This window comes from Adiantum capillus-veneris, chromosome 5 (assembly GCF_014529385.1).
Source record: "Adiantum capillus-veneris isolate H3 chromosome 5, ASM1452938v2, whole genome shotgun sequence".
Classification (NCBI taxonomy): domain Eukaryota; kingdom Viridiplantae; phylum Streptophyta; class Polypodiopsida; order Polypodiales; family Pteridaceae; genus Adiantum; species Adiantum capillus-veneris.
Window position 1 is genome coordinate 73,118,716 of NC_140935.1, and position 24,352 is coordinate 73,143,067.

The window sequence follows — 24,352 nt, forward strand, 5'->3', positions numbered from 1 at the left end:
TGGCAACTGTGTATCTCTTCTACTGCTTCTATGCTTATGTGGCTGCTGTGTTTGCTTACCATACAGACAATGTTCACAGAATTCAAAATTATTAAATGAAAAGCCAGGCAAATAACCAGAACGAGACAAGATTTCCATTCCCTTCTTAGACATATGTCCTAACCGGCTATGCCACAAAGAAACGTTCGGCTGCTCGGTTACATTGATTACATTTTTAGAGACATTTGATACATAAATCATGTAAAGTCCTCCAGACTTTACTCCATGTGCTACTGTCATAGAACCCTTGGATATCTTCCACATGTTTTGTCCAAAAGTGGTGACGTAGCCAGCATCATCAAGTAAACCTGTGATGATCAAGCTCTTTGTAATAGCGGGAACATGTCTCACATTTTTCAGCGTGAAAGAAGAGCCATTCTGAAACTTCAATTGAACATCTCCAACACTTAAGATCTCACATGTCTGCCCATTGCCTAGCCGAACATGATCTTTAGTGGTCACATAAGAGGTAAACCACTCCTTGTTTGGAGACACATGAAGTGATGCCCCTGAGTCTATAATCCAGTCACTCAGTGCATGTCCATCAGATGCTGTAAGAAGAGCTGAGTCCATTGTATTCTTCAAGAAGTAGATGTCTCCTAACACTAGACTGTCATCCTCTGCAATAGTGTTTGTCACATTTATTTCTTGAATCTTCACTGAGTACTTGTTCTTCTCACCATGGTCTTCTGCTTTCTCTTTGCCTTTTTCTGCTTTCCATTCTCTGCAGTCTCTTTTCATGTGACCCTTCTTGCCACAATGGTAGCATTCTATGTCACTCTTGCCTTTAGCACTGCGGGACTTGCTACGGGACTGATCCCTCTTTCCACCTTTGTACTTTTCTTTGGTCCTTCCCCTGATAACTAATGCTGTTCCTTTGCCTTTTTCCATTGTCTTTCTGTTGGTTTCTTCAGTAAGCAGACTGCCTTCTACACCTGCTATGGTCAAACCATTTGGAGGTGCAGAATTACTCAAAGCTATGCGAAAAGTGTCCCAACTTTCCGGCAATGTGATCAACAGGAACATAGCTCTAACAGGTTCATCAAACTTGACACCTTGAGCTAACAACTGACTGTAGATGGTGTTGAATTCATTCAGATGATTGGACATAGGGGTCCCTTCTTTCATCTTCAAGTCAACAAGCTTCTTAAGCCAGTATACCTGTGAAGCTGCACTCTGCTTCTCATAAAGATCACTCAGCTTTGTCCATGCTTGATAAGCCAACATCTCGTCTGCTACATTGAAGTAAACGCTTTCTGCCAAAGTCAGCATAATGGTAGAAAGTGCCAATTCATCCATTTCGCTCCATTCATCTACGTCCGTATCTTCTGGTTTTATCCCCTTGAGCTTTATAGGTTTTATCTGCTTCTTTTGTACCAACACGTGCCAAATCTGCTTCTTCCACAATGGGAAATTGGTTCCATCCAGCTTCTTGATATTGTAAAGAGCAGTGTCCTGTGATCCAGCCATAGCTACGCTTCACAGTCGTTTACTTTCCTGGGAAAAATTCGGCAGAGTTTCCCCTGTAAACTGACCTTTGAACCAATATCAACCTGTCAAATGAACCAAGAAAGCTTCAGATTCTGCATAAATTTTGGCAGAGTCTCCTTTGTAAAATGGCTTTGGTGTACTAAAAAAAAAGAAGACCAAAAAACAGCTCAAAAAACCATTGTCTCTCTAACACTGTAAGCTGTGGGTAAACCTGTCCTACACCTGTACTGTCCCTCACTGTCATGTCACTGTCCTGTAAGCATAGACTGCGACAATGCCTCAATGGCAGTAAAGCAAAGATGCAATCCCAACTGTCTAACTCACAGTCAATACATCCTAGTTGCCTATCTAAGGGTGCTCGAGGGATCGCTCCAAGACCTGTATCACCGAAAGGATCTCAACATTCGAGAATCCCCCAGCTCAATAAAACCTCACTCAACCCTCAACAAAGGCTGCAGTAAATCTGACAATACATAGACTTCTCACAAAGTCATACATCCACAAATTTCCCACTGTATGTTGTAACCGCTGCGGCGGTTGTTTGCTACGTGACTCACAGCCATCAAACCCTCAACAGACATACATCATCTATGACAATACATCCCATTTGGAAGTATCTGCAATGTCAGGTTGAAATCTGGAATATCAAGCAACAAACACAAGCTACCTGATGAACTAGTGGATGTCGCCTACAGTCTGTGTGTAGATGCGCCCGTGTCGTATGTGACACGCCTCCAAGAACTATGAGCCATTCTTCGATGTGTAGACAGCCACAAATAGGCACTCTAGAAGTACAGATATCCTCAACACCTGCAATCGTAGGCCGAAATCCCAAATTTGCAGAGTCGGATCTGCACCCGTCGAGACCACGTAGTCGAAAATGGCCTACACAGAACTTTGTTGAAGCCGAACGGTGGTCGAGATGATCTCAGAATGAAATTATGAGAACACCACGCCCTTCGAGCTCTCCCACAGGATTCGATCTGAGCAGGTGACTCTAGCTTCCTGCAGTGCTGCCCCGAGCCTCGATCTGAGCTCTGATACCAGTTGAAGGAGTACGATCGGAAGTGCGACGCGAGAGAGAGTGCGAGAAGAAGAGCACGACGATATGGTGAACTCACTCTGTTGTAATGTACAGAGCATAGTGAGTTCTTATTAGGTTTTTACAAAAGAATATGTGTACACACCTGGCGGCCCGCCCACTTACCTGGGCGACCACATTGGGCTTAAATACCCCAACAACCTTTTGGTCTCTAGACCTGATCTTGCTTATGCGATTGGCGCATTTGCAGTGGGAGTTGTCAGTAGTGCGATGACTGACACTGGCATTGTGCATTGTGGAGCCATGCAGGTCGTTACTCGATACTTGCATCATGAGTGTCATCGTAGATCTAGCCCTAGTGGTATGCATGTTGCATCTACATTAGAGCATGTTTGGAGTGAGTCAGTGGACATAGGTTGAGAGTCGTCTTCTCTCACCTCTTGTATATACTAGTTGTAGGCTAGTCTTCTCGCCACTTATCAGCATACAGCCTTTAGTGGGAGAATGTTAGGTAAAGGCGGTGTGTCTCACCGTGCTTTGCCCGTGTCCGTCGGCCAGTGTCCGGCTACCCACATTTATCTCCTTATTCTTTATACATACAAAGAATAAGGATCTCTCACTCACATTCTCACATGGTGCTCACACAGTGAGATTTGGGAGCTCCACCCACATCATGTGTCGTGCTCTCTCTCTCCCTCTTTCCCCTTTGCACTCTCTGCGCACACACACCGTATCCGAGCACTCACATCCCTGGCCCACCTAGCGGCGCATGCTCTATGTCTTGATCTACACCAACATGACACAAACAAGAAATCCCTTCCCTAGCCCGAGTTGGCTATCGCATAGGTCTCCCTAGCCACACTCCTTGTGTAATGAAAATGGCCTATGAACTTTGAGACTAGCCGAATTAAGAGAATTAGAGTGAGCATTTTTGTGAGATTACTTTGAGAACATAGGGAGTGAACTTAATTGATGATAGCAACATAAACATAGTACTTAATTAACTTGGCATGAACGATACTTTTGCAAGAGAGAGAGTATTAGAGAACATGACAATAGTTGAGGACCAAATTTACTTGGAGCCGGTACCCCCTCCAAAAGGCATTTGTATTATAGATTCTCCCATCAACAGAGACTTGTTACAATACAAACTTTGTGTTCCTTGTGACCTTGGCAATGCTATGAAGATGGAAAGCTTCATGCAACACGAGCATAACATAAATTTTCAAAAAACATTAACTATTCCAAGCCCCAAGGCCTCAAACACCTTGAAAGGTGGAGAGAGCTAGTGGGGAATGAGGGTAGGGAAGAGGAAGAAGAATCGTCCATAGGAGAAAGAAATAGTTTCTCACTTATCATCACTCTTCTTGCTTAGCATAGCATAATAGTATAGTAATGAAAATGAAGAAGATGGCAAGCTTAATCATTGAAGCATGGCTCTTGGTTGGATTTGCATTCCATAGCATAGCCAAGAGTATTGGTGTAGGCTCTCCACTTCTCAACAAGCTTGGAGAAGGAGATGGAGCTCTTGCACTTTGCACTCCACACAATGAGAGAATGTGTGTGTGTGTGTGTGTGTGTGTGTGTGTGTGAGAGAGAGATTATACCCCCCCTTTCATGCTTGGTCCACACCTCTCTCTCTCTCTCTCTCTCTCTCTCTCTCTCTCTATAGTAATATTTAATTTTATCATTGGGACATGTGTCCTCTTTTTCGTCTTTGAGAGAAAGAGCTTAATTGTTTATTTTTATGCATCTAAATTCTCATTGGACCCCTTTAAAGCCTATTCAATAGGATTCAAGCACATCATGTGAGGGCCACATGTGGAGAATTTTGTTATGTGTCTTTTATGCTTCTTAAGTCATTTGGTTTGAATTGAACACTTCAAGCACTTGGTCAATCAAGCATTGAAACCGTTTATGCCTCTTGAGTGTTTATCTTTGAATTGAACACTTCAAGAACTTTAGTCATTTTAAGCATAAAAATCACCTCAAACTTTGGGCAAGGTTTCCACAAACACTTTAAGCACTTTAGCTATCAAGCCGACAAGCACCTCATGCTTGGGTAGGGTTCCCACCTCAAGGTCAGCCCTAGCTTTCCTAAGGTCTACCTAAGGTCAAAGGACTTTTTAACACTGACTTTTGGAGATCTTTAATGAAGCTAACCCTAAGGTCTTTAAGCTCCATTAGGTAACAATGTTCTTTAACATACCATACCATCTCTCATTTGGACCCCTTTAACCTTGGCCCCGTGTTGAGACAGATCCATAAGTACATGTCTATATTTTAACCCTTGTTCCTATTTATTCTCCCACATTAAATGATCAGTTTAATATGAGGAAATCATTTGGGTTGGTTAGATATTAGATTTTATGACGTTACCTCTCTCTTGAAATCATAGTCGTCCTCGACTATGAGTTAGAAGAGATAAAGTTTTAGTCATTAGTCTACGTTTCTTAGTGGGTAGAGGATCCCTTTTCACCCTGCGCAATCATTTCAAAATGGATGACTAGTCCGTTTGGTGCTTGGGAGATGTAGTTGCTGCAAGCATGTCTGCTCTTTAGTCCATATCATACTCCCAAAGTAGAGTGACAAATTCTACTTGGTGTTTGAGTGACGTCGTCATCACAAACATGATTCTAAACATGCATACTATTTAAATTTGTGCACAAAAGAGGATTAGTCTTATAAGACAAAAACATTGTTCATTTAGAAAGCATTTACATTTGGTTACCCTAGTGCAGCATTGTAAACATTGACAAGGTTCATACTATCCTTAAGGTGTATTCCTTGCATCCATCTAGCATCTTCAAAAGGATAATTTTTTAACTTAATAAGATACCTTCATATAATCTTACCATGCCATAGTACCTTGTCTTCATGCCGAAGGATAGCTTCGGGTTGTAGCACATCTGCTTGGTCTTCGATTTTTAGAGGATCTTCAATAATTGGTTCTCTTGGTGGCTTTCCTTTGTAGGGCTTAAGTAGGCTCACATGAAAAGCATTATGTATCAGCCAATGGTTGGGCAACTTGAGTTGATAAGCCACCTCATTGATTGGCTTCAAAATTTGAAAAGGACCATAGTATCTTTTTTCTAGTTTAGTATAATACTTTTGATGGCCCGTAGGATTTTTGCCCGTCGTTTGCCTCGAACGAGCCTTAGGAAACTTAAGTAAAACAATAATTTTCTTTGAATGTTGAGGCCCTTTTGTGCTTGTCAGTATAGCAGGTTTTTGCCTTTGTTAAGAGATGGATATAGCCTCCTTAATCTTTTGAAAAAATTCTTGTAGGTCACGACTATACTCATCAGTAGCGAAGATCTTCCCATGTACTTTAAGTACCAAGGGACTTTTAGGTCTTCCCTCTATGCTCTCAAAAGGTGCTTTTCCTGTAGTAGTATGGACAGTATTATTGTATGCATACTCTACAAGGGGTAAGTACTTCTCCCATTGTGAGCATTAATCTACTTCTGTAACATAAGTCTTTAGTAGATCGAGTATTGTAAGATTGGCTATCTCACTTTGGACATCCGTTTGGGGTGATACGCTCAATCTTGTACCTAGATTTTGAAAGAGACCTTTCCAAATATTATTGGTCATTCTAGGATCTCTATCTGACACGATGGATGTTAGTAATCCATGGTGTTTGATAATGTGAGATATGAAGATGGTTGCCATTTGGTGTGCCTTAATAGTCCTTTTGACAGGAATAAACTGTGCTTGCTTGCTAAACCTATCAACTACTGTCCAATTCTCATATTCCCATGGATAGACTTGGGTAATCCATGGATATACTCTCCCATGGTGAATTAGGGATTGGCAATGGCTGGAGTAATCCAGGTTTCTTCCCTCTATCATACTTAGTCTTTTGGCATACCACACATTTTGAAACATACTCTTGGATGTCCATTTTCATGGTAGGCCAATAAAAGTACGTTTATACTCCTCAAAGAGTAGGTTGAATGCCTCTATGCCCCGCATAGAGAGGAGCATGGGATTCATACATGACTTTCTCACGAAGGGAGTGGGTAACACATAGCTTATTGCCATGGAGAAGATAACCATCCTGCAACGTGAATGGTTCCTCTTTCTTCCCCAAAGCAAGGGCTGAAATTACATCTTTAAAGTAGTCAGGGTCAGTAGCATACTCATCTATCATAGAAGATAGATCATTGTGAGTTACTATAGACACCGCATTGACTTTTGGTTGTCGTGAAAGCGCATCGGCCACTTGATTGTGCTTACCAGCAATGTGAGCAATATGAAAATAAAATTACGAAAGAAAATTTGCTCACCTCATTTGTTTGTCGGAAAGCTTGGTTTGCATCATAAAGTACTTGAGACTTTGGTGGTCTGTTTGTAGAATGAATGGAGTGCTTCCATGTGTCTAGGGCATGTAGAACAGCTAAAAGCTCTTTCTCATAAATACCCAAGACCTGTTCATCCGTATTGAGCCTTCGGCTCTCATATGCTATGGCATGCCCTTCTTGAAGCAAGACTGCTCCAAGGCAATCACCACAAGCATCACATTGGACCTCAAATGGCTTTGAGAGATCCGGAAGCATGAGGATTGGTTGAGGGGTAAGCTTCTCTTTGAGCTTGTCAAAAGATTTTTTCTCCTTAGCATTCCATGAATACTTAATGTGCTTCTTTGTTAAGTCATGTAATGGTCCTGCTATTTGAGAAAATTTTGCTATGAAGCATCTATAGTATGCACACATACCAATAAAACTTCTTAGCTCATGTAGATTCCTTGGATTAGGCCATGCTTTTATTACCTCTAACTTCATACAGATACCATCTTGAGAGATAACATGACCTAAGTATTGAATCTCTTGAAGGATAAATTCGCTTTTCTTTTAGTTGAGAAAAAGCTTGTTCTCCCTCAATGCTTGAAAAATCACTTGAAGATGTTGCTTGTGTTCCTCCAAGGACTTGGAGTAGATGATGATATCATCAAAGAACACTCCAGTGAACTTGCGGTAGGGTCTAAATATTTTCTCCATCAAACGATTGAATGTGGTTGGTGCATTGGTCAAGCCAAAAGGCATGACTAGATATTCATAAAGACCAAACATTTACGAAATGAGGTCTTTAGGATATCTTCATCCACTATCCTTATTTGATGATAGCCACTTTTAAGGTCAATCCTACTAAAGTAGGTAGAGCCTTGTAGATTATCAAACACATCTTCTACTCGAGGCACGGGAAATTTATTTTTGATAATGATACGGTTTAGTGCTCGATAGTCCACACACATACGGTATGTACCATCTTTCTTTTTCACCAAAAGGACTAGACAACAAAAGGGAGAGGAGCTAGGCCTCACCATACCTTTGTCTACCAATTCTTGTACTTGCCTCATGCTCTCCTCTTGTTGAGCTTGGGAAACTCGATAAGGAGGCTTGTTAGGCAGTGAGAATCCTAGTAGGAGCTCAATTTGATGGTCATCATCCCTCGTTTTGGAGGTAAGCTCATAGGGATATCATTGATGAAAATATCTTGGAATCCATTTAGAAAAGTAGACAAGTCTAAATCTTCTTGATTCCTACCATTTTCATTTGATAAATCATTAGTGTCATTAGTGGATTCTTTGACAAAATCATGTACGCAGAGATCGAGCTTTTCATTGACTTATCAAAAACTGGTGAATTTACCAGTGGTATAGTACGACCAGACTCATTAGCATCTATATATATGATCTTTCCCCTATAGGTGAAATAGATTCTCCTTTCAGGGAACTTCATGTTGGCAACCATGCGGTTGAACCATGGTGCCCCTAGGATAGCTTCCTCATGTTAGAGAGGAGAGAATGAAAAGTCTTCTTTGTCTGTGTAGCTTTGGACATGAAGTCTCAACTTCCCAATCAAGGGAATAACGGAGGCTTGCTGTCCCTTGAAAGCTGTGTCAGCAGTTAGAGTATCTCCCATCTCAAAAGCTTGAATGTCGAACTTGGTGGCCAACTCCATTGATATGAAGTTGTGAGTAGAGCCTGGGTCAAACAAGATGAATGCCTCATGTTCCATTACCTTTCCCCAAGCATAGGAGAGAGGTGATCCTTTGCAATGAGCATCCTCTTTTGGATATTGGAAGCTCTAGGAGTCTCACTGCGGGCATTTCTCTTGAGGCAAGAATGATAGCCATGTCCTTGCTCGCACACTTAAAGCACTTATAGTCCTTGCAAAAAGCTTCAAGCTCTTCACGAGAGAGTTTGTTTTTACCGTTTGAAACTCCCTTCTCCATGGACCGATTGTTGTTGTTAGTGTTATTGGAATTGCCTTGGGAAGATTTTGGGCATTGGTTTTTCCCTTTCAATCACTTTTGTCTTTGTTTTCCATGGGCTTGACATTATGTCTAGCCCCTTGTTGGAAATTGATGTGAGAAGCAACCATGGTGTGGTGGATTACTTCGGTGATAGAGTTAGGCCGTTGGGACTTAACATACTCGGTCATTTCTTCAGGTAATCCCACACAAAATTGTTGCTTTTTCTTGATGAATTCTATCTTTTGGAAGACAGTATCCTTGAGATGTAAATCCCAAAACTTGTCCACATATTTGTGAATAGACTCGTGTGAGAGAAGCTTTAAACTGCACCATTCGATAAGTACTTTGTCCTTTGCATCGCTTGCAAGGAATTGCTTCTTGATGGAAACTCGTAGAGTTTTCCATGTCTTTGGGGCTTCACCGTTGCCACGAAGGCTAGCCCACTATTGACCAGCCAATTTTTGGAAGTGCATAGCTACATGGCGTAGCTTGGAGGACTCCGTGAAGCCCTCGACTCCAAAGGCCGCATCAAATTGCTAGATTAAGGCCAATACTTTGTCGGTGGCACCAATAGTGCCATCATAGGTGAGAAAAGAGATACTCTTTCCTCCCTCTTTGAACTTCTTGAGCTTTTGTGATCTTCGCCATGCAGGGTATGATTTACGATGTCCTCCCCTTTTGTATTCTCTAGGAGAATAGCCATAGCTTTCGTCGGGAGAGGAGGAAGGTGAAGAAGAAGGAGAAGAGGGTGACCTCTTTCTTGACCTTTTCTTCCTTTGTTTCCTCTCTTCCCTTTTAAAGACAAGGAGAAGGACTATGTATTGACCGTTTCCTTATGGGAGGAGTTGGCGATCGTCTAGACAGCCGTCTTCGTGGAGCCACATCTTCAGAGGAACTTAGGGATTTCATTACTTTCTTGTTCTTTAATTTCCTCCTCTTGTATGGGAGAGAGACTTCTTTTGGGGGTCTCATCAAGAGGCCTCCTAAGCTCTCTCTCTCTCTCTCTCCTCTTGGAGATGAAGGGAAATCCCATAAGCACAAATTTGTTGAGTAACGTCGGCTTGCAAAGTAGGGTTGCCCATAGCTTGTTGATGCAACCTAGTAACAAGATAATTGATAAACATGGGGGCATCATCATTAGCACCTTCTTGTGCAAAATCAAAGTTATCAATGTTCATTCTACTGTCTTGGTTATTGTCAGCCATGCTAATTACACTTATGTGTTTACTTAGTGTATTCTTTGACAATTCAAAACCTTAGTTGCTACTCCTCTTAGCCTTTGAAAATAAGCACTTAAGTATCCACATCCACGGCTCAAATTGGTTAATTATAGAGAGTAGTGGGGTAGGTCTAACATAGCAGAATTGCCGAGGGATAGCTCTTTTTGGACTTCTTATGGTTCAATAATGGTAAAGCCATAGGCAAGTCTAAAAAGACCCCATTATTAAGACCAAAGCTCCCGAGGTGTGTGCCATATCCCACATAGTGAACTCAACAAAACCGAGAATAGATCCCAATCCCATTAACCCTAATATAATTAACAAAATCAACCATTTATAGGCTACTTAAGGACCTCTCTTCTTAAGCAAGAAAAGATAAACCAAATGCTATGATACCAATGTAATGGAAATGGCCTATGAACTTTGAAAATAGCGAAATTTAGAGAATTAGAGTGAGCATTTTTGTGAGACTACTTTGAGAACATAGAGGCTGAACTTAATTGATGGTAGCAACATAAACATAGTACTTAATTAACTTGGCATGAACAATACTTTTGCAAGAGAGAGAGTATTAGAGAACATGACAATAGTTGAGAACCAGATTTACTTGGAGCCAGTCCCCCCTCCAAAATGCGTTTGTATTATAGATTCTCCCATCAAGAGAGACTTGGTACAATACAATCTTTGTGTTCCTTATGAACTTCGTGATGCTATGAAGATGGAAATCTTCATATATCATGAGCATAACATAAACTTTGCAAAAAGAATTAACTATCCCAATGCCTCAAACACCTTCAAAGGTGGAGAGAGCTAGTGGGGAATGAGGGTAGGGAAGAGGAAGAAGAATTGTCCATAGGAGAAAGAAATAGTTCCTCACTTATCATCACTCTTCTTGCTTAGCATAGCATAATAGCATAGTAATGAAGATGAAGAAGATGACAAGCTTAAGCATTGAAGCATGGCTCTTGGTTGGATTTGCATTCCATAGCCAAGAGTGTTGGTGTAGGCTCTCCACTTCTCAACAAGCTTGGAGAAGGAGATGGAGCTCTTGCACTTTGCACTCCACACAATGAGAGAATGTGTGTGTGTGTGTGTGTGTGTGTGGGAAAGTATATCCCCCCTCTCATGCTTGGTCCACCTCTCTCTCTCTCTCTCTCTCTCTCTCTCATAATATTTTATTATTTCATTTGGACACATGTGTGTGTGTGTGTGTGTGAGAGAGACAGAGAGAGAGTATACCCCCCTCTCATGCTTTTGCAATGTAATGGAAATGCTCTGATACCAATGCAATGGAAATGGCCTATGAACTTTGAAAATAGCGAAATTAAGAGAATTAGAGTGAGCATTTTTGTGAGACTACTTTTAGAACATAGAGGCTGAACTTAATTGATGGTAGCAACATAAACATAGTACTTAATTAACTTGTCATGAACAATACTTTTGCAAGAGAGAGAGTATTAGAGAACATGACAATAGTTGAGGACCAGATTTACTTGGAGCCAATCCCCCCTCCAAAAGGCGTTTGTATTATAGATTCTCCCATCAAGAGAGACTTGGTACAATAATATCTTTGTGTTCCTTATGAACTTCGTGATGCTATGAAGATGGAAAGCTTCATATATCATGAGCATAACATAAAATTTGCAAAAAGCATTAACTATCCCAAGCCTCAGTCCCAAGGTGTCAAACACCTTCGAAGGTCGAGAGAGCTAGCGGGGAATGAGGTTAGGGAAGAGGAAGAAGAATGGTCCATAGGAGAAAGAAATAGTTCCTCACTTCTCATCACTCTTCTTGCTTAGCATAGCATAATAGCATAGTAATGAAGATGAAGAAGATGACAAGCTTAAGCATTGAAGCATGGCTCTTGGTTGGATTTGCATTCCATAGCCAAGAGTGTTGGTGTAAGCTCTCCACTTCTCAACAAGCTTGGAGAAGGAGATGGAGCTCTTGCACTTTGCACTCCACACAATGAGAGAATGTGTGTGTGTGTGTGTGTGTGTGTGTGCGTGTGTGTGTGGGAGAGTATATCCCCCCTCTCATGCTCGGTCCACCTCTCTCTCTCTCTCTCTCTCTCTCTCTCTCTCTCTCTCTCTCATAATATTTTATTATTTTATTTGGACACATGTGTGTGTGTGTGTGTGTGTGTGAGAGAGAGAGAGAGTATACCCCCCTCTCATGCTTGGTCCACCTCTCTCTCTCTCTCTCTCTCTCTCTCTCTCTCTCTCTCTCTCTCTCTCTCTCATAATATTTTATTATTTCATTTGGACACATGTGTGTGTGTGAGAGAGAGAGAGTATACCCCCCTCTCATGCTTGGTCCACCCCTCTCTCTCTCTCTCTCTCTCTCTCTCTCTCTCTCTCTCTCTCTCGCTCGCTCGTAATATTTAATTATATCATTTGGGACATGTGTCCTCTTTTTCCTCTTTGAGAGAAAGAGCTTAATTATTTATTTTTATGCATCTAAATTCTCATTGGACCCCTTTAAAGCCTACCCAATAGGATTCAAGCACATCATGAGGGCCACATGTGGAGAATTTTGCCATGTGTCTTTTATGCTTCTTAAGTCATTTGGTTTGAATTGAACACTTCAAGCACTTGGTTGATCAAGCATGGAAACCATTTATGCCTAAACTCTTGAGAGTTTATCTTTGAATTGAACACTTCAAGAACCTTAGTCATTTTAAGCATAAAAACCACCTCAAGCTTTGGACAAGGTTCCAAGAAACACTTTAAGCAGTTTAGTTAGCAAGCCGATCAAGCACCTCATGCTTGGGTAGGGTTCCCACCTCAAGGTCAGTCCTAGCTTGCCTAAGGTCAAAAGGTTTTTTAACATTAACTTTTGGAGGTCTTTAATGAAGCTAACCCTAAGATATTTAAGCTCCATTAGGTAACAATGCTCTTTAACATACCATCTCTCATTTGGACCCCTTTAACCTTGGCCGCGTGTTGAGACAAATCCATAAGCACATGTCTATATTCTAACCCTTGTTCCCGTTTATTCTCCCACACTAAATGATCAGTTTAATATAAGAAAATTATTTGGGTTGGTTAGATATTAGATTTTATTACACCTTGTAATGGAATTAACAATTTGATAACTTGATTTTGAATTATGTGGTATATTTTATGAGCATCACAATGTTGAGTTGAATTGTGGAAATAGGATCACTTGTCAAGTGTTGTGTTAGTAGATCAGTGACTCGTACGTGCAGGACAATAATGCAATAGATGTTGATGGAATAAAGCTGCCACTATTGAACTTCGTGGCAACCCCTAGGGTTTTATGGTTTATCAAATTCACAATTTGAGATGTAGACAGTTTATTATTAAAAAGAGCTCGTTAATAGCAATGATTAACTTTTATGCCCAAGTGTAAAGTGATGTAATCATTTTGATGAGCATTGCCTCTATCTATAAATAAAATACATGCAAGAGGAAAATGCTCACTCTTGCACGGGGCGGTTTGGGGGGGGGGGGGGGGGGGGGGGGGGGGGGGGGGGGGGAGGGTTGCACCCACTATTTGTGTCATCCTTCTCTCTCTCTCTCTCTCTCTCTCTCTCTCTCTCTCTCTCTCTCTCTCTCATGTCGACACACTCGCATCAGGTCGTAGTTTAAATTTAACTTCATCAATCGGTGCTATCATTCCACTAAGTATGAAATTCATAATAAATATGAAGGTCCCCATTAGCTTTTTCTTGTAGCAATGATATCAGAGCCTGGCACAACGCTCTTGGGACCTTAAAATCTGCAGTGATCCACATGGATATATGGAGAAAAGAGATTACCCGACTTGAGCTAAGCTATTTTGGTTCTTTCATTTACACCATAGAGATGTATGTTTATTTTGTGTAGTGTACGGTGCTTCTAATCGATTGAAAATGGAATCAGATCATCAAATTTAATCATGATTAGAAATCATGATAAGTGATTAGTCTAAAAATAGAATACAACTGATATCCCATAAAATACGTAATTGTAGTGCAAAGAGTAAGAGGTATTAAGTAGGAAATAATTAGGAAGCATGATTGTGTTTAAATTTTTTATGTTCCTATTTGTGATAAGCTTGCATAAGTTCTAGTTTTGATAAGAAGATAAGAAGGAGGAGCAAGTGGAGTTGTGGCATCCTAGGTCCACACCAAATAGAGTTCAAAGGTAGATGGGAGAATAAACCCTGCATGAGATTCCTATCTCGTGGGAAACGAACCCAAAAAGAATTTTTTAGAAACTATTTTTCCAACAAATGGGAGCAATGAAATTATGAGTGTGGTAACAACCTTAGGAGGCTCAATTGAACTGACGGCATTGGCTAACGATCACCATGATACTGACCTCAATAGGCTAATTTGGTGGGAATGGAAAACCAACAAAGAGCGTCGTCTATAACAAAGAGCGCCGCCCTTTGTAGGCAGCTATGGAAACCCCAAGACCATTTCCTTGTTCACCAACAACCAAAGAAAAGGTTGTTGGATGATGAGTTGAGCCACACCACATATTCTATTGCGATGCACCACCCTATGTCGTGGCCTAAGCATGCCGCGTGAGCCAACTGGACTTCATCAACCACCACTTGACCTTTATCCCCAAACAATGTTGCATAAGCAAGCACTCACCCACCCTCTCCCTCGACCACACACCACATGCAACCACACCTTTTTCTTATGTCTCAAGCAATCTGAGCAATGCGCCCCCCACCCCCGAACTTTGTGCCCTCTTTTTATTTGTTATGTTTAAAAATTTTATTTTTTATTTTAAAAAGAAGCCTTATGGCCATCCAATTACCCTTTCCCAGCATCCACCACTTCTTAGACATTGCTAACCTTTACCAAACTCTCCCTGGCTCATACACCCTTCTCTTAGGGACGCCATAGGGGATCACACACAAACACTATTACACATATTTTGAATTGAGTTTTTGGGAGCGGCGTCTTTTGCTTTGCAATTAGCAGCAGAAGCAGAAATCTCAAAGATCTCGCACCTTCTCTTGCCATTGCATGAGATCTCCGCTATGCACAAGCCATAATCAACCGGCAGTTGATTGCCACCTTCTACATTGACAACACTCAACGCGACTACGCGGTCTCTACGTTAAAAACATATCATCTGCCCTCCATCACAAAGAGCTTCACAGCGCTTGGCGGTGGGCTTGCAAATTATTTTACTCCATCCGAAGGCGTGGTAAGCGAATCATTGAGTTTAATCATAAGAAACCCTCTATTCCAAACCGTGATTTGTAGCAGACCAACTTAATTATTAATATTCCCCCATCACAATGGATTCCAATGCCAATTATTCTTCTGATTGGGTTGAGGATTTGTCCCTCTCGGCACCAACTCTTGAGTAGCAAGTATACTTACTACAACAAGACTTAATCGGACCAAATCAAAACCTAGCAGAAAGAGACCACAAAAGAGCCCATGATGAAGACCTCAAAGATGAATGAATAATTAAAATTCTAAAGGCCGCATTCAATGCTCAACAATCCCAAAAAGATGGAAAGATAAGTCAAAAATCCTTTACATTTTTTAAGTTTGATGGCCGCAAAATTGATAAAATTTACTATCTTGGTTGACTCAATTCGAGGATTATTTTGCTAGCAAATGTTCAATGAAAAAGATAAAACTAAGTGTGCAACTAATCTATCTGGTCAAGCTTCACTCTAGTGGAGCATACTTTGCAAAATGATAGAAAAACCATCAACTTGGGAAAGCTTTCAACAAAGGGTAAAAGATTCCTCTTTGCCCCCTCAATTTAGCCTTGATGCTTGTCGTGCTGGGGCCAAATTTTATTGGATGCAAGAAGATAATATCTCTAGCTACATTGATCGTTTTTGGGAACGTCTTCTACTCCTCTGCATGATAGAAGAGGTCTCAACTCACTTCCACGCACTAGGTGATTGGACAGATGCACAACCAAATCAAGAATCACGTAGGCAAATTTCAATTCATGGTTTGCTTCATCATTAAGGCCTGATTCAGAGTTCCAATGTCTTTCTTTTGCATGATGATAGTAGTTCTATGATTTCATTTCTGAAAAAATGGTTAAGATGTTAAATTTAACGACCACACCATCTGCGTATAAAGTAAAATGTGCTTTCCAAGGAACTAAATATAATGGCACTCGTGAAATAAAATCTCTTGAAATTAATCTATTGACAATTACAAAAAAAGCATGATTTCTTAATCGCACATTTGTAGTCCACCGATATTATTTTGGGCATGCCTTTTTTACGCTAGCATAATGCCCAAATTGATTATCACACACACACACACACACACACACACACACACACACACACACAATCAATTTCACTTTCAAAAGCCGACCACTTTTGTTTTTAATGATACATCTCTTACCATGCTCCCTCTCATATCACATACATAAGAAAAACGTGCACTTCACAAAGATTACAAAGCATATGTGGTATTCCTTACTCAAGTTGAGCACAAGCAGTCACCTTTCTCACATACACACAAAGATTTCATTTGACAGTATGCTCATTGCTTTGCTAACGATTATCCCCCTTACCTTCCACCCTCACAAGGAGAATTAGACCACAAAATTGAGATTTTTTCAAGATCACATCCCCCACACAGAGCACCGTATAGACATAGTATTTTACACTAGCATGAAATCCAAAAGCAAATAACTGAACTTTTAGACAAAGGCCTCATTCTCCCTAGTTTATCCCCCGTTGGTGCCTCGGTACTTCTTGTCCAAATGAAAAATAAAGCATTTTACATGTGCATAGATTATAGAGGATTAAATAAGGTCACTGTCAAAAACCAATATCCCACTCCCCATGTAGATGACCTTCTCGATCGATTACAAGGTGCTAAATTTTTTTAGCAAAATTGACTTAAAGTCAGGGTACCACCAAATATGCATGCATACCAGTGATATTTTCAAAATTGCTTTTCGTACACGGTCTGGACACTATGAATTTATTGTGTTACTTTTTGGCCTCACCAATGTACCTGCCACATTTGCCAAGATGATGAATAAAATTCTCCTAAAGTATCGAGATTTTGTTATTGTTTTCTTTGACAATATTTTAGTTTTCAGTAGCAATGAACAAGAACACAAGGATCGCCTTCATATAGTTTTTTAATTGCTTCATAAAAACCGATTGTTTACAAACCCTGAGAAAAGAATTTTCTTTTGTCAACCCTAAAAAATTTGAAAGCATTCAAACGTGGCCTAACCCAAAATCAATGCATATCATGTCATTCCTCGGCTTAGCATGCTTCTATTGTAAGTTTGTCAAAAACTTTTCCCGCATTGCCTCACTCGTGACCACATTGCTTTGCCAAAAACTATCATTCAAATAGGGAAATGAACAACAAAAATCATTTGACACTCTAAGCTACCTTTTGAACCATACATCCATCCTCCAATTGCCCGAGTTCTTACAACCTTTCTTTATAGTTGTAGCGATGCAAGCGGTTTGCCTATAGGAGTTGTTTTGATGCAAAATGATCACCGATTGCTTTTGAAAGTAGAAAAATGAAACCAAATATAGCACATACGACAAAGAACTACTTGCAGTTTTTCATGCCCTTGATATTTCAAGACATTACCTTATGGGATCTGAAGTCCTTATTAAGACCGATCAACAAGCAATCAAACACCTATTGACACAATCTACCATGGGTTGGATATCTTCAAAACTTTCATCCAATGATTCTATACCAACTAGGCAAAGCAGACGTATATAGCCAGATCACATTTGACACACAAGATTTCACTTATTGGTTTGAGTTTTTTTGTTCTCAATGGGGCGATATGGTTCTAGCACTAGGGAAGTATATCCTCATTCACTCTTATCACTAGGTTGTTCACTCTACAAGACATACAAGTATCCTTTCATTTCTAGAAAAAAGTTAAATCATTCTTAATAGGCTTGCCATTTACATGCTTCCTTCATTTAAGCGAAAAACCCATCTTTGTATTGTAAAATTAATATTGATGTATTACTTTTGTGCGGAAACCTCCCAAAGAAGATACAATGTTGCATTTTGCACAAAAAAATAAAAAACAAATGGTTAAGTTCGAGCACCTATAGTGGATGCCAAAATCTTCCATAAGACCATATTTTACATAAACTCTTATGGGTGTTCTAGAAAACATATAGCTTATTTTGCATCGAATGAAATACACAACAAAATACTTTTACAATTCTATCAACCTAACATTGATATTTTCATAGTAATTCTTAGAGTAGGTGTTTACATATATATTTAACTTTGGTACACTCACATAGATAATGATAGAAAGTATTAAAATCATAAAGAAGGTCCACACTAAGAGAACTAATACGACCTTCGCTCTTGTCGAAACTAGCTTTTGCCATTTAACCTTTACAATCCCTTTAAAATACAACTAGCAACTCATGATATGGGTTTGATATGATCCATAGCTTTAGCATGGTTCTCATATTGTGATGTGTATAACAAAAATATGCGCAATGCATGAAAAGCAAGGATGATCATGTTGTGACACCAAGTCCACGAACACAAATATATTTGCATCTAAAGTATGTATAGTACGTTAAAAAAGTCACTAAAGTGCTAAATTTGTCCAAAACAACATAGAATGTTTTTTTTGAAATTAAGCCATAAAATGTAATAAAAACATTCTCTATCCTTTACAAGCACAAGAACATGTCCAAAACTATTTAACCTGAATCTTCAACACTATGAAGCACACCATATAGCATGAAAGTTGATCTAAATTCCGACTTCAAAAAATCAACAAAAACAAGGCTCTTTTTTTTTTGGCACATTTTAGGTTCAATATCTTATCAAAGCATAAGTTTGAAGGTGGAATATATAGCTCAAAAATATGCCAAGTTTAGTTTTAACTTTGTGAATATCAAGCTTTTAATTTATATTTCTTATAATAATTCTTGAAAGTTGACGGATTAACTAGAGATAAAAACCTTTGATTACCAATCGTGCTAATTAGTGTTTGCAAGTCAAAAATCCATGTTTTTTTACTTTGTGTTCGACCATCTTTCTACACATACGTCCAAGGGCTAGCAATCTAGTGTTTCTTAAACCACCATGCAAAAATTCTCTTTGTATTAAAAAATCCATGGCAAATCAAGCATTCAAAACTTGATGTAAGAAATTCCAAGTTCTCAGACTAACCATAACATTTCCTTTGGATTGACAACCATTAGGGTTTCTTTTGTTCCACTTTCCACTCCTAGTGCAAGAAAAGAGAGAGATAATTGAACAAAAATAGAATCACAAGATAATGAAACCATGGATATTATAAATGTTCGGTGTGGATGATGTGATCAAAGTCACAATAACATACTCTCGCACGTCCAACCTATTCAAGATATCTAGTATGAAGGAAAATATAATAAAGAATCTAGATGCAAACTCTAAGTTAAAACCTAAAGTCTATTTAACAAAATCTAAGAGGAGATTCTCTTTTCCTCTAATCAAAGCTTGGCGCACTAATAACAATAGTTCCTATATCTTTGCAAACTTGACCTTGAAAAATCAAAGTAGGCCACAAACAATGGTGTCAAAGTTTAAATCGATGGTGTTAAGGCCAAAAGGTGTCGAGGTTGAAAAATGATAGTGTCATCTCTCCTTGGCCAATTAAAAGATGATTTCATTATTTATCTTGTCTTGAGCAGTAATTATTAACAAAACAAACTATAAATGTGGCAAGGAATCATTGCAATGCACAAGAAGTTTTGGACAGATTCTCAGAATAATTCCCACATTGTGACTTACCTCAACATCATGAGCTTTTGTGAGGGAGGCACTGCATACCTAGCTAGGTACGATTGGGGGCAGGGGACCGCAGGTCCGATGGGGGGCTGGCGGTCCCCTGCCCCCAATCGTACCTAGCTAGGTATGCGGTGCCTCTCAAGCAGAAGCTCATGATGTTATTCATTGTATGAAAAACACTGAAAAAGACTCCGTTTTCCTACATGAGAAAATTTTTAAATCTTCTTGTGATGGCCAATGCAATATCGCTTGTGTACAAACTGACAATTTCAATACACATGATTCAATCAAAGATTAGGGCATGCAGGCAAACACATGCTTTGAAGGCACCCAAAATGTGTCAATTACACTATGAGAAAAGACACAAAGAATGCGATTTGGCATCACTCTTTTGTATGCAAAACTATCCCTAGTCATCAATTGGATACTTTACGAAGCAAATAACTTTGAATGCTATATTCTAAGGAATCTTGTTTTCTTGAATGCAGTAGCTAATAAATCAAAAACCATGAGAATACCACATGCAAGCACTACGATGAGGTCCCATAGACTACTCACATACCTTTTATTGCATTAATGCTCAATAATTTAACCCCAAACAACTAAAAAATGAATAGAGATTCGTGAAGAAAATAGCCCAAATTGATTTCATTTACAAAAATCACTTACAACCAATTTAGAGGCAATTTGTGGATTGAGGGCACGAGTGCCTGAATATGTGGCAAGAAGGATAAAAGACTATGGTCCTCTTTTGCATTGACGATTATACCTGAGGTTTGTATTCATGCTGTTTAGGTTCCCAACTATAAAACCTTTACTAATCTACTCCATGCACCATGATCTTCAATATCTACAAGTCTTCTACAGATTGGAACTCTTCATAGGTGCAACGAGCTAAATCTTCCCCAAGAATAAAGGGACACACAAATTTCATGCAAAAGAGCCGAATACAAAACACCTAGTCTTGATAACAATAAATGTTAGCGCAATATATCTCTACAAAGCAAATAAATAGTCAGTACAATGCCATAGTGAACAATTTAACATCACCCCTCTAGCTTAGGATGATCTAGGATATGATGGATCCCTAATGCTTAGTGAAAATACCGAGACTTCTCTTTTACAAGAGCTTTCGTAAGGAAATCCACTACTATCCTTTATACACTGAGTCAATCTCCCCTGCCAAAAGGTTCTCTCTAATGAAGTGATAGTGCATCTTAATGTGTTTGGTGTGAGCATGGTAAACCGGTTTCTCTGCCAACATAATACTACTAGTGCTGTCACAATAGATGATCAAACTATCTAGAAATCAAGCGTAAAAGTCTAGTATTCTCAAGCATGGTTCTTCACATGCTACTACAGCTGCAATGAAGTTCATAGAATCCCCCCGCTTTATACAAAGATACAATCAGCCAGACAAGAATTTGATCTTTGTTTAGAAAATAATCACACAGGCTCCTCGTTGCACGAGAAATCGTCAGGCAGAAACTTGTACCCGATAAAAGCTGGCTTCGGTAGACAACCTAAACCGTCAAACGTAGGAGCAAGAACATGACCAGATGTATCTAGCACGACAATGGTAAAGCTTCACTTCTGATGTGAACCAAATTCCCAGTTGAGCGTTGCAGTTCAGTAGGGCCTTGTTTCTTTCTGCTTTTACTTGCACCTATTTACACCTATTATACCACTAAAATCCACGCATGTGGTGGAGGCAAAGTCATCAACAATTGTTTGTCCTGATTTACTCTGAAGTCAAGAAGCAATGGAACCATCGAATTGGTACAATTTCAGCAAACAATCCTCAACAGATTCATGCAGTCAAGATATAAGAGAACACAGACATATGGTTGTGCACGCATATCACAAATGCACGCAAATATGAGAGAGAGAGAGAGAGAGAGAGAGAGAGAGAGAGAGTTTTCCGGTGATTACACCTAAAAGCAGCAGTATCGACACCAAGGCTTTCCACCGAATCTGCACTCTAGCCACGGAGAAAAAGGTAGCACATATACAAGTCATACTTGTGATGTAGCCTGATAGAAAAGGATTACATCTGTGCGCAACCTACAGTTTGCAATCATTTAAGGAAATCAGGAAACACTTCCGTACACTACACACTTGCAGACCATAGAGATCAAGTTTCCATTCCATCTTCAGGATCTCTCCTTGCCCTATAATTCTTAGCAACTTTGCCACCTGGGTTTTCAACAATATTAGTTTGAAGACCAGAAGCTGCATCTTCAGGTTTGAAGTCCATGGCTTGCTCAGGAAGCATCTCGGCAGTAACAGTTTGCATGTCCCCATTGACACTTTCACTCTCTAAGTGCTCCACACACATAGTTTTGCTAATGGCCATAACCGGCCGATTTGCTTCTTCTGTGTTGCCCTTTTGGGAGTTGCTGGAGGTCCTATCATGCCTATGTACAAACTGAATCTTATCGATCTTTTCCTCTGGGAAGGAAGGCGCTTCTTCCACCTTGTTTTGTAATGTCTCACCACATGCTTTGAAAGCCTCAAAATTTGATGTGTCATTGTCCTCAACAGACCAGTCAAGGGTGTAGTGAGTATACTTAGATGGGTTCCGCACATGATCCGGTACTTGTGATGCACGAACTGAATCAGGTTTATGCCTCACAAGCTGCTTGTGTGTGTCCATCTTTGCATCTCCTGGCTGTTGCAAATCAAGAGCAAATCTGACGCGCTTGGGAGGCTTTAAACTCTCAAGCATGGTGGCAGCACTATTTTGTTGAGAAGCTGGAATATCTTCACTACTCCTCTTAACTCCAGTTCCATTATCATTCTCATCTACGACCTTAGCTGCATCAGTAGTCTCCATGCTTGCCGTAGTGGTGCATGTTGCTGTTGCCATTTTGGCATCCTCTTCTAACCGAGCTCTTGCGGCAGAATGATTTGCACGAGGATCTCTGCGTGACTTCTTCAGGTCATAAAGAGATAAAGGCAGAGACCTGGATGAACTTTGCTTTTTGTCAACTTCTTGGATTCCCTTCATGAAAAGCCTATCATCTTCTGACTCATCAAGGCCAAATGCAGCCTTATCAAACTCATCTTCTTCATCCTGCTCATGTTGATGTTCGTCATTGATAAAATTCGAATAAAAACAGCTCATAAAAATTACTCAAGTCCTACAAGAAATTTGAGGCGCTTGTGTCAACAAAGTCACATTCACAAGGTCATAAAACTTGTAAACTTACAGATTGGGGTATGCAAAGTGAAAAGAATGCTCAGTTAGCAAAAAAGCAGTAGGATATTAACTATACAGTACCAATGTGATGCGGTGTAACAAGAAACGTTTATTGTGTTTCGTCTTTTTGTTTTAAAAATGCCAAGACGAAACACAGTAAGAAACACATATTTTTCTAGAGGTTGTAGGAACGGTTAGGAATTCAGTAGGTGGATACATCCTATACACGTGATCACACAGTTGGTAAAATGTTTTGCACATTACACACTATATGGCTAATTTTGAATATTCAAAATTAGACCAAAGTTTAAACAAAAAAGAACCTAAGAAATGCACTTCGTCCCGCTGTTTCGAGTTTGTTTTGCAACGTTCCCAATGTTTCGTGTTTTGTTTCATTTCGAGGGGAAAAAACACGTTTTCATGAGACACTAAAATTTTGATGAGAATTTGTAAAGGACATAAAATCAGAAGGGATCACAAAAACTACAGCCTCATATGTGAATTACCAAAAGAGGTCACATCATGCAAATATGTCGGCATAACAAGGAGCATGCCATCCTGAAAACTGTACTGTGACTTGTCTTTATCCATCAAAGTGATCAAACCCAAGTACGTGTAGTTCAAACATCAGAAATGGAGTTTTGTGCAGCGAAGACAAAACGCTTGTTGGCACATCCCCCCCCCTCTCTCTCTCTCTCTCTCTCTCTCTCTCTCTCACACTCACACACACACATTTTCACGATGACAGGACACTGAAAATGCTTCTAAACAGGCATACACAATGTTGATCAGGGAGGCTAACCTACCTCGTAGTCCAAGGTGGTGTCTAAGCCGACCATTTGACGTATGGTGCGGCCCTCTTCTTCCAAATCTCCCTCTACTTCCATGCCGTCAAAGGAGCACTGCTGCGCTGGAGGCTTGTCCCCCCAGGGAGGGGTTTCCTCATCGTCCTCCTCGTCGTCCTCCTCGTGCTTGCGGAGGCGCTGCTGCTGCTGCTGTTCCGAGTCATGAGGGCTGAGGCGCCACGAAGAGGTGACCTGCAAGGACCCAAACACCTTGTCCACGCGATTCGCAAAAGACTCCATGCCTGCCTCCTCTCTCTCTCTCTCTCTTTCTCTCTCTCTCTCTCTTTTCAGATCTTTGATACACATACAACGTGGCTCTTTTCAAAAACGCTTATGTCAACAATTGATCATTCATCTCCCTTGAGCAGTCTATTATGGTTCAGTGGTAGAATTTACCGGGGCGCTAGGCATGAAGGCTCGGCGTGTCAAATAGAATTGAGATGAACTATGTTTTGTTGAGCTAAGCAGGCAGGCCCAACATGCCTGAGGGTGAACTAGGCCACT

At 40.1% G+C, this 24,352-nt stretch overlaps 1 protein-coding gene across 1 annotated transcript; it reads right to left on the reverse strand.

The window, feature by feature from the left end:
• Window positions 1-21,763: 21,763 nt before the first annotated feature.
• LOC147457518 (uncharacterized) lies at window positions 21,764-24,143 on the reverse strand. Its single transcript, XM_086512377.1, has 2 exons — window positions 23,810-24,143; window positions 21,764-22,877 (listed from the first exon to the last, which is right to left on the reverse strand). Exons 1-2 carry the CDS (start codon window positions 24,086-24,088, stop codon window positions 21,936-21,938), a joined length of 1,221 nt encoding a protein of 406 aa, XP_086368503.1. The 5' UTR covers window positions 24,089-24,143; the 3' UTR covers window positions 21,764-21,935.
• Between the last annotated feature and the right edge of the window lie 209 nt (window positions 24,144-24,352).

Excerpts from the sequence above, each read along its gene's own strand:
- LOC147457518 (XM_086512377.1), bottom strand. The coding sequence starts at position 24,088 with ATGGAGTCTTTTGCGAATCGCGTGGACAAGGTGTTTGGGTCCTTGCAG. Across the intron at positions 22,878-23,809 it reads ACACCACCTTGGACTACGAG|GATGAAGAAGATGAGTTTGA; the intron begins GTAGGTTAGCCT and ends CAACATGAGCAG.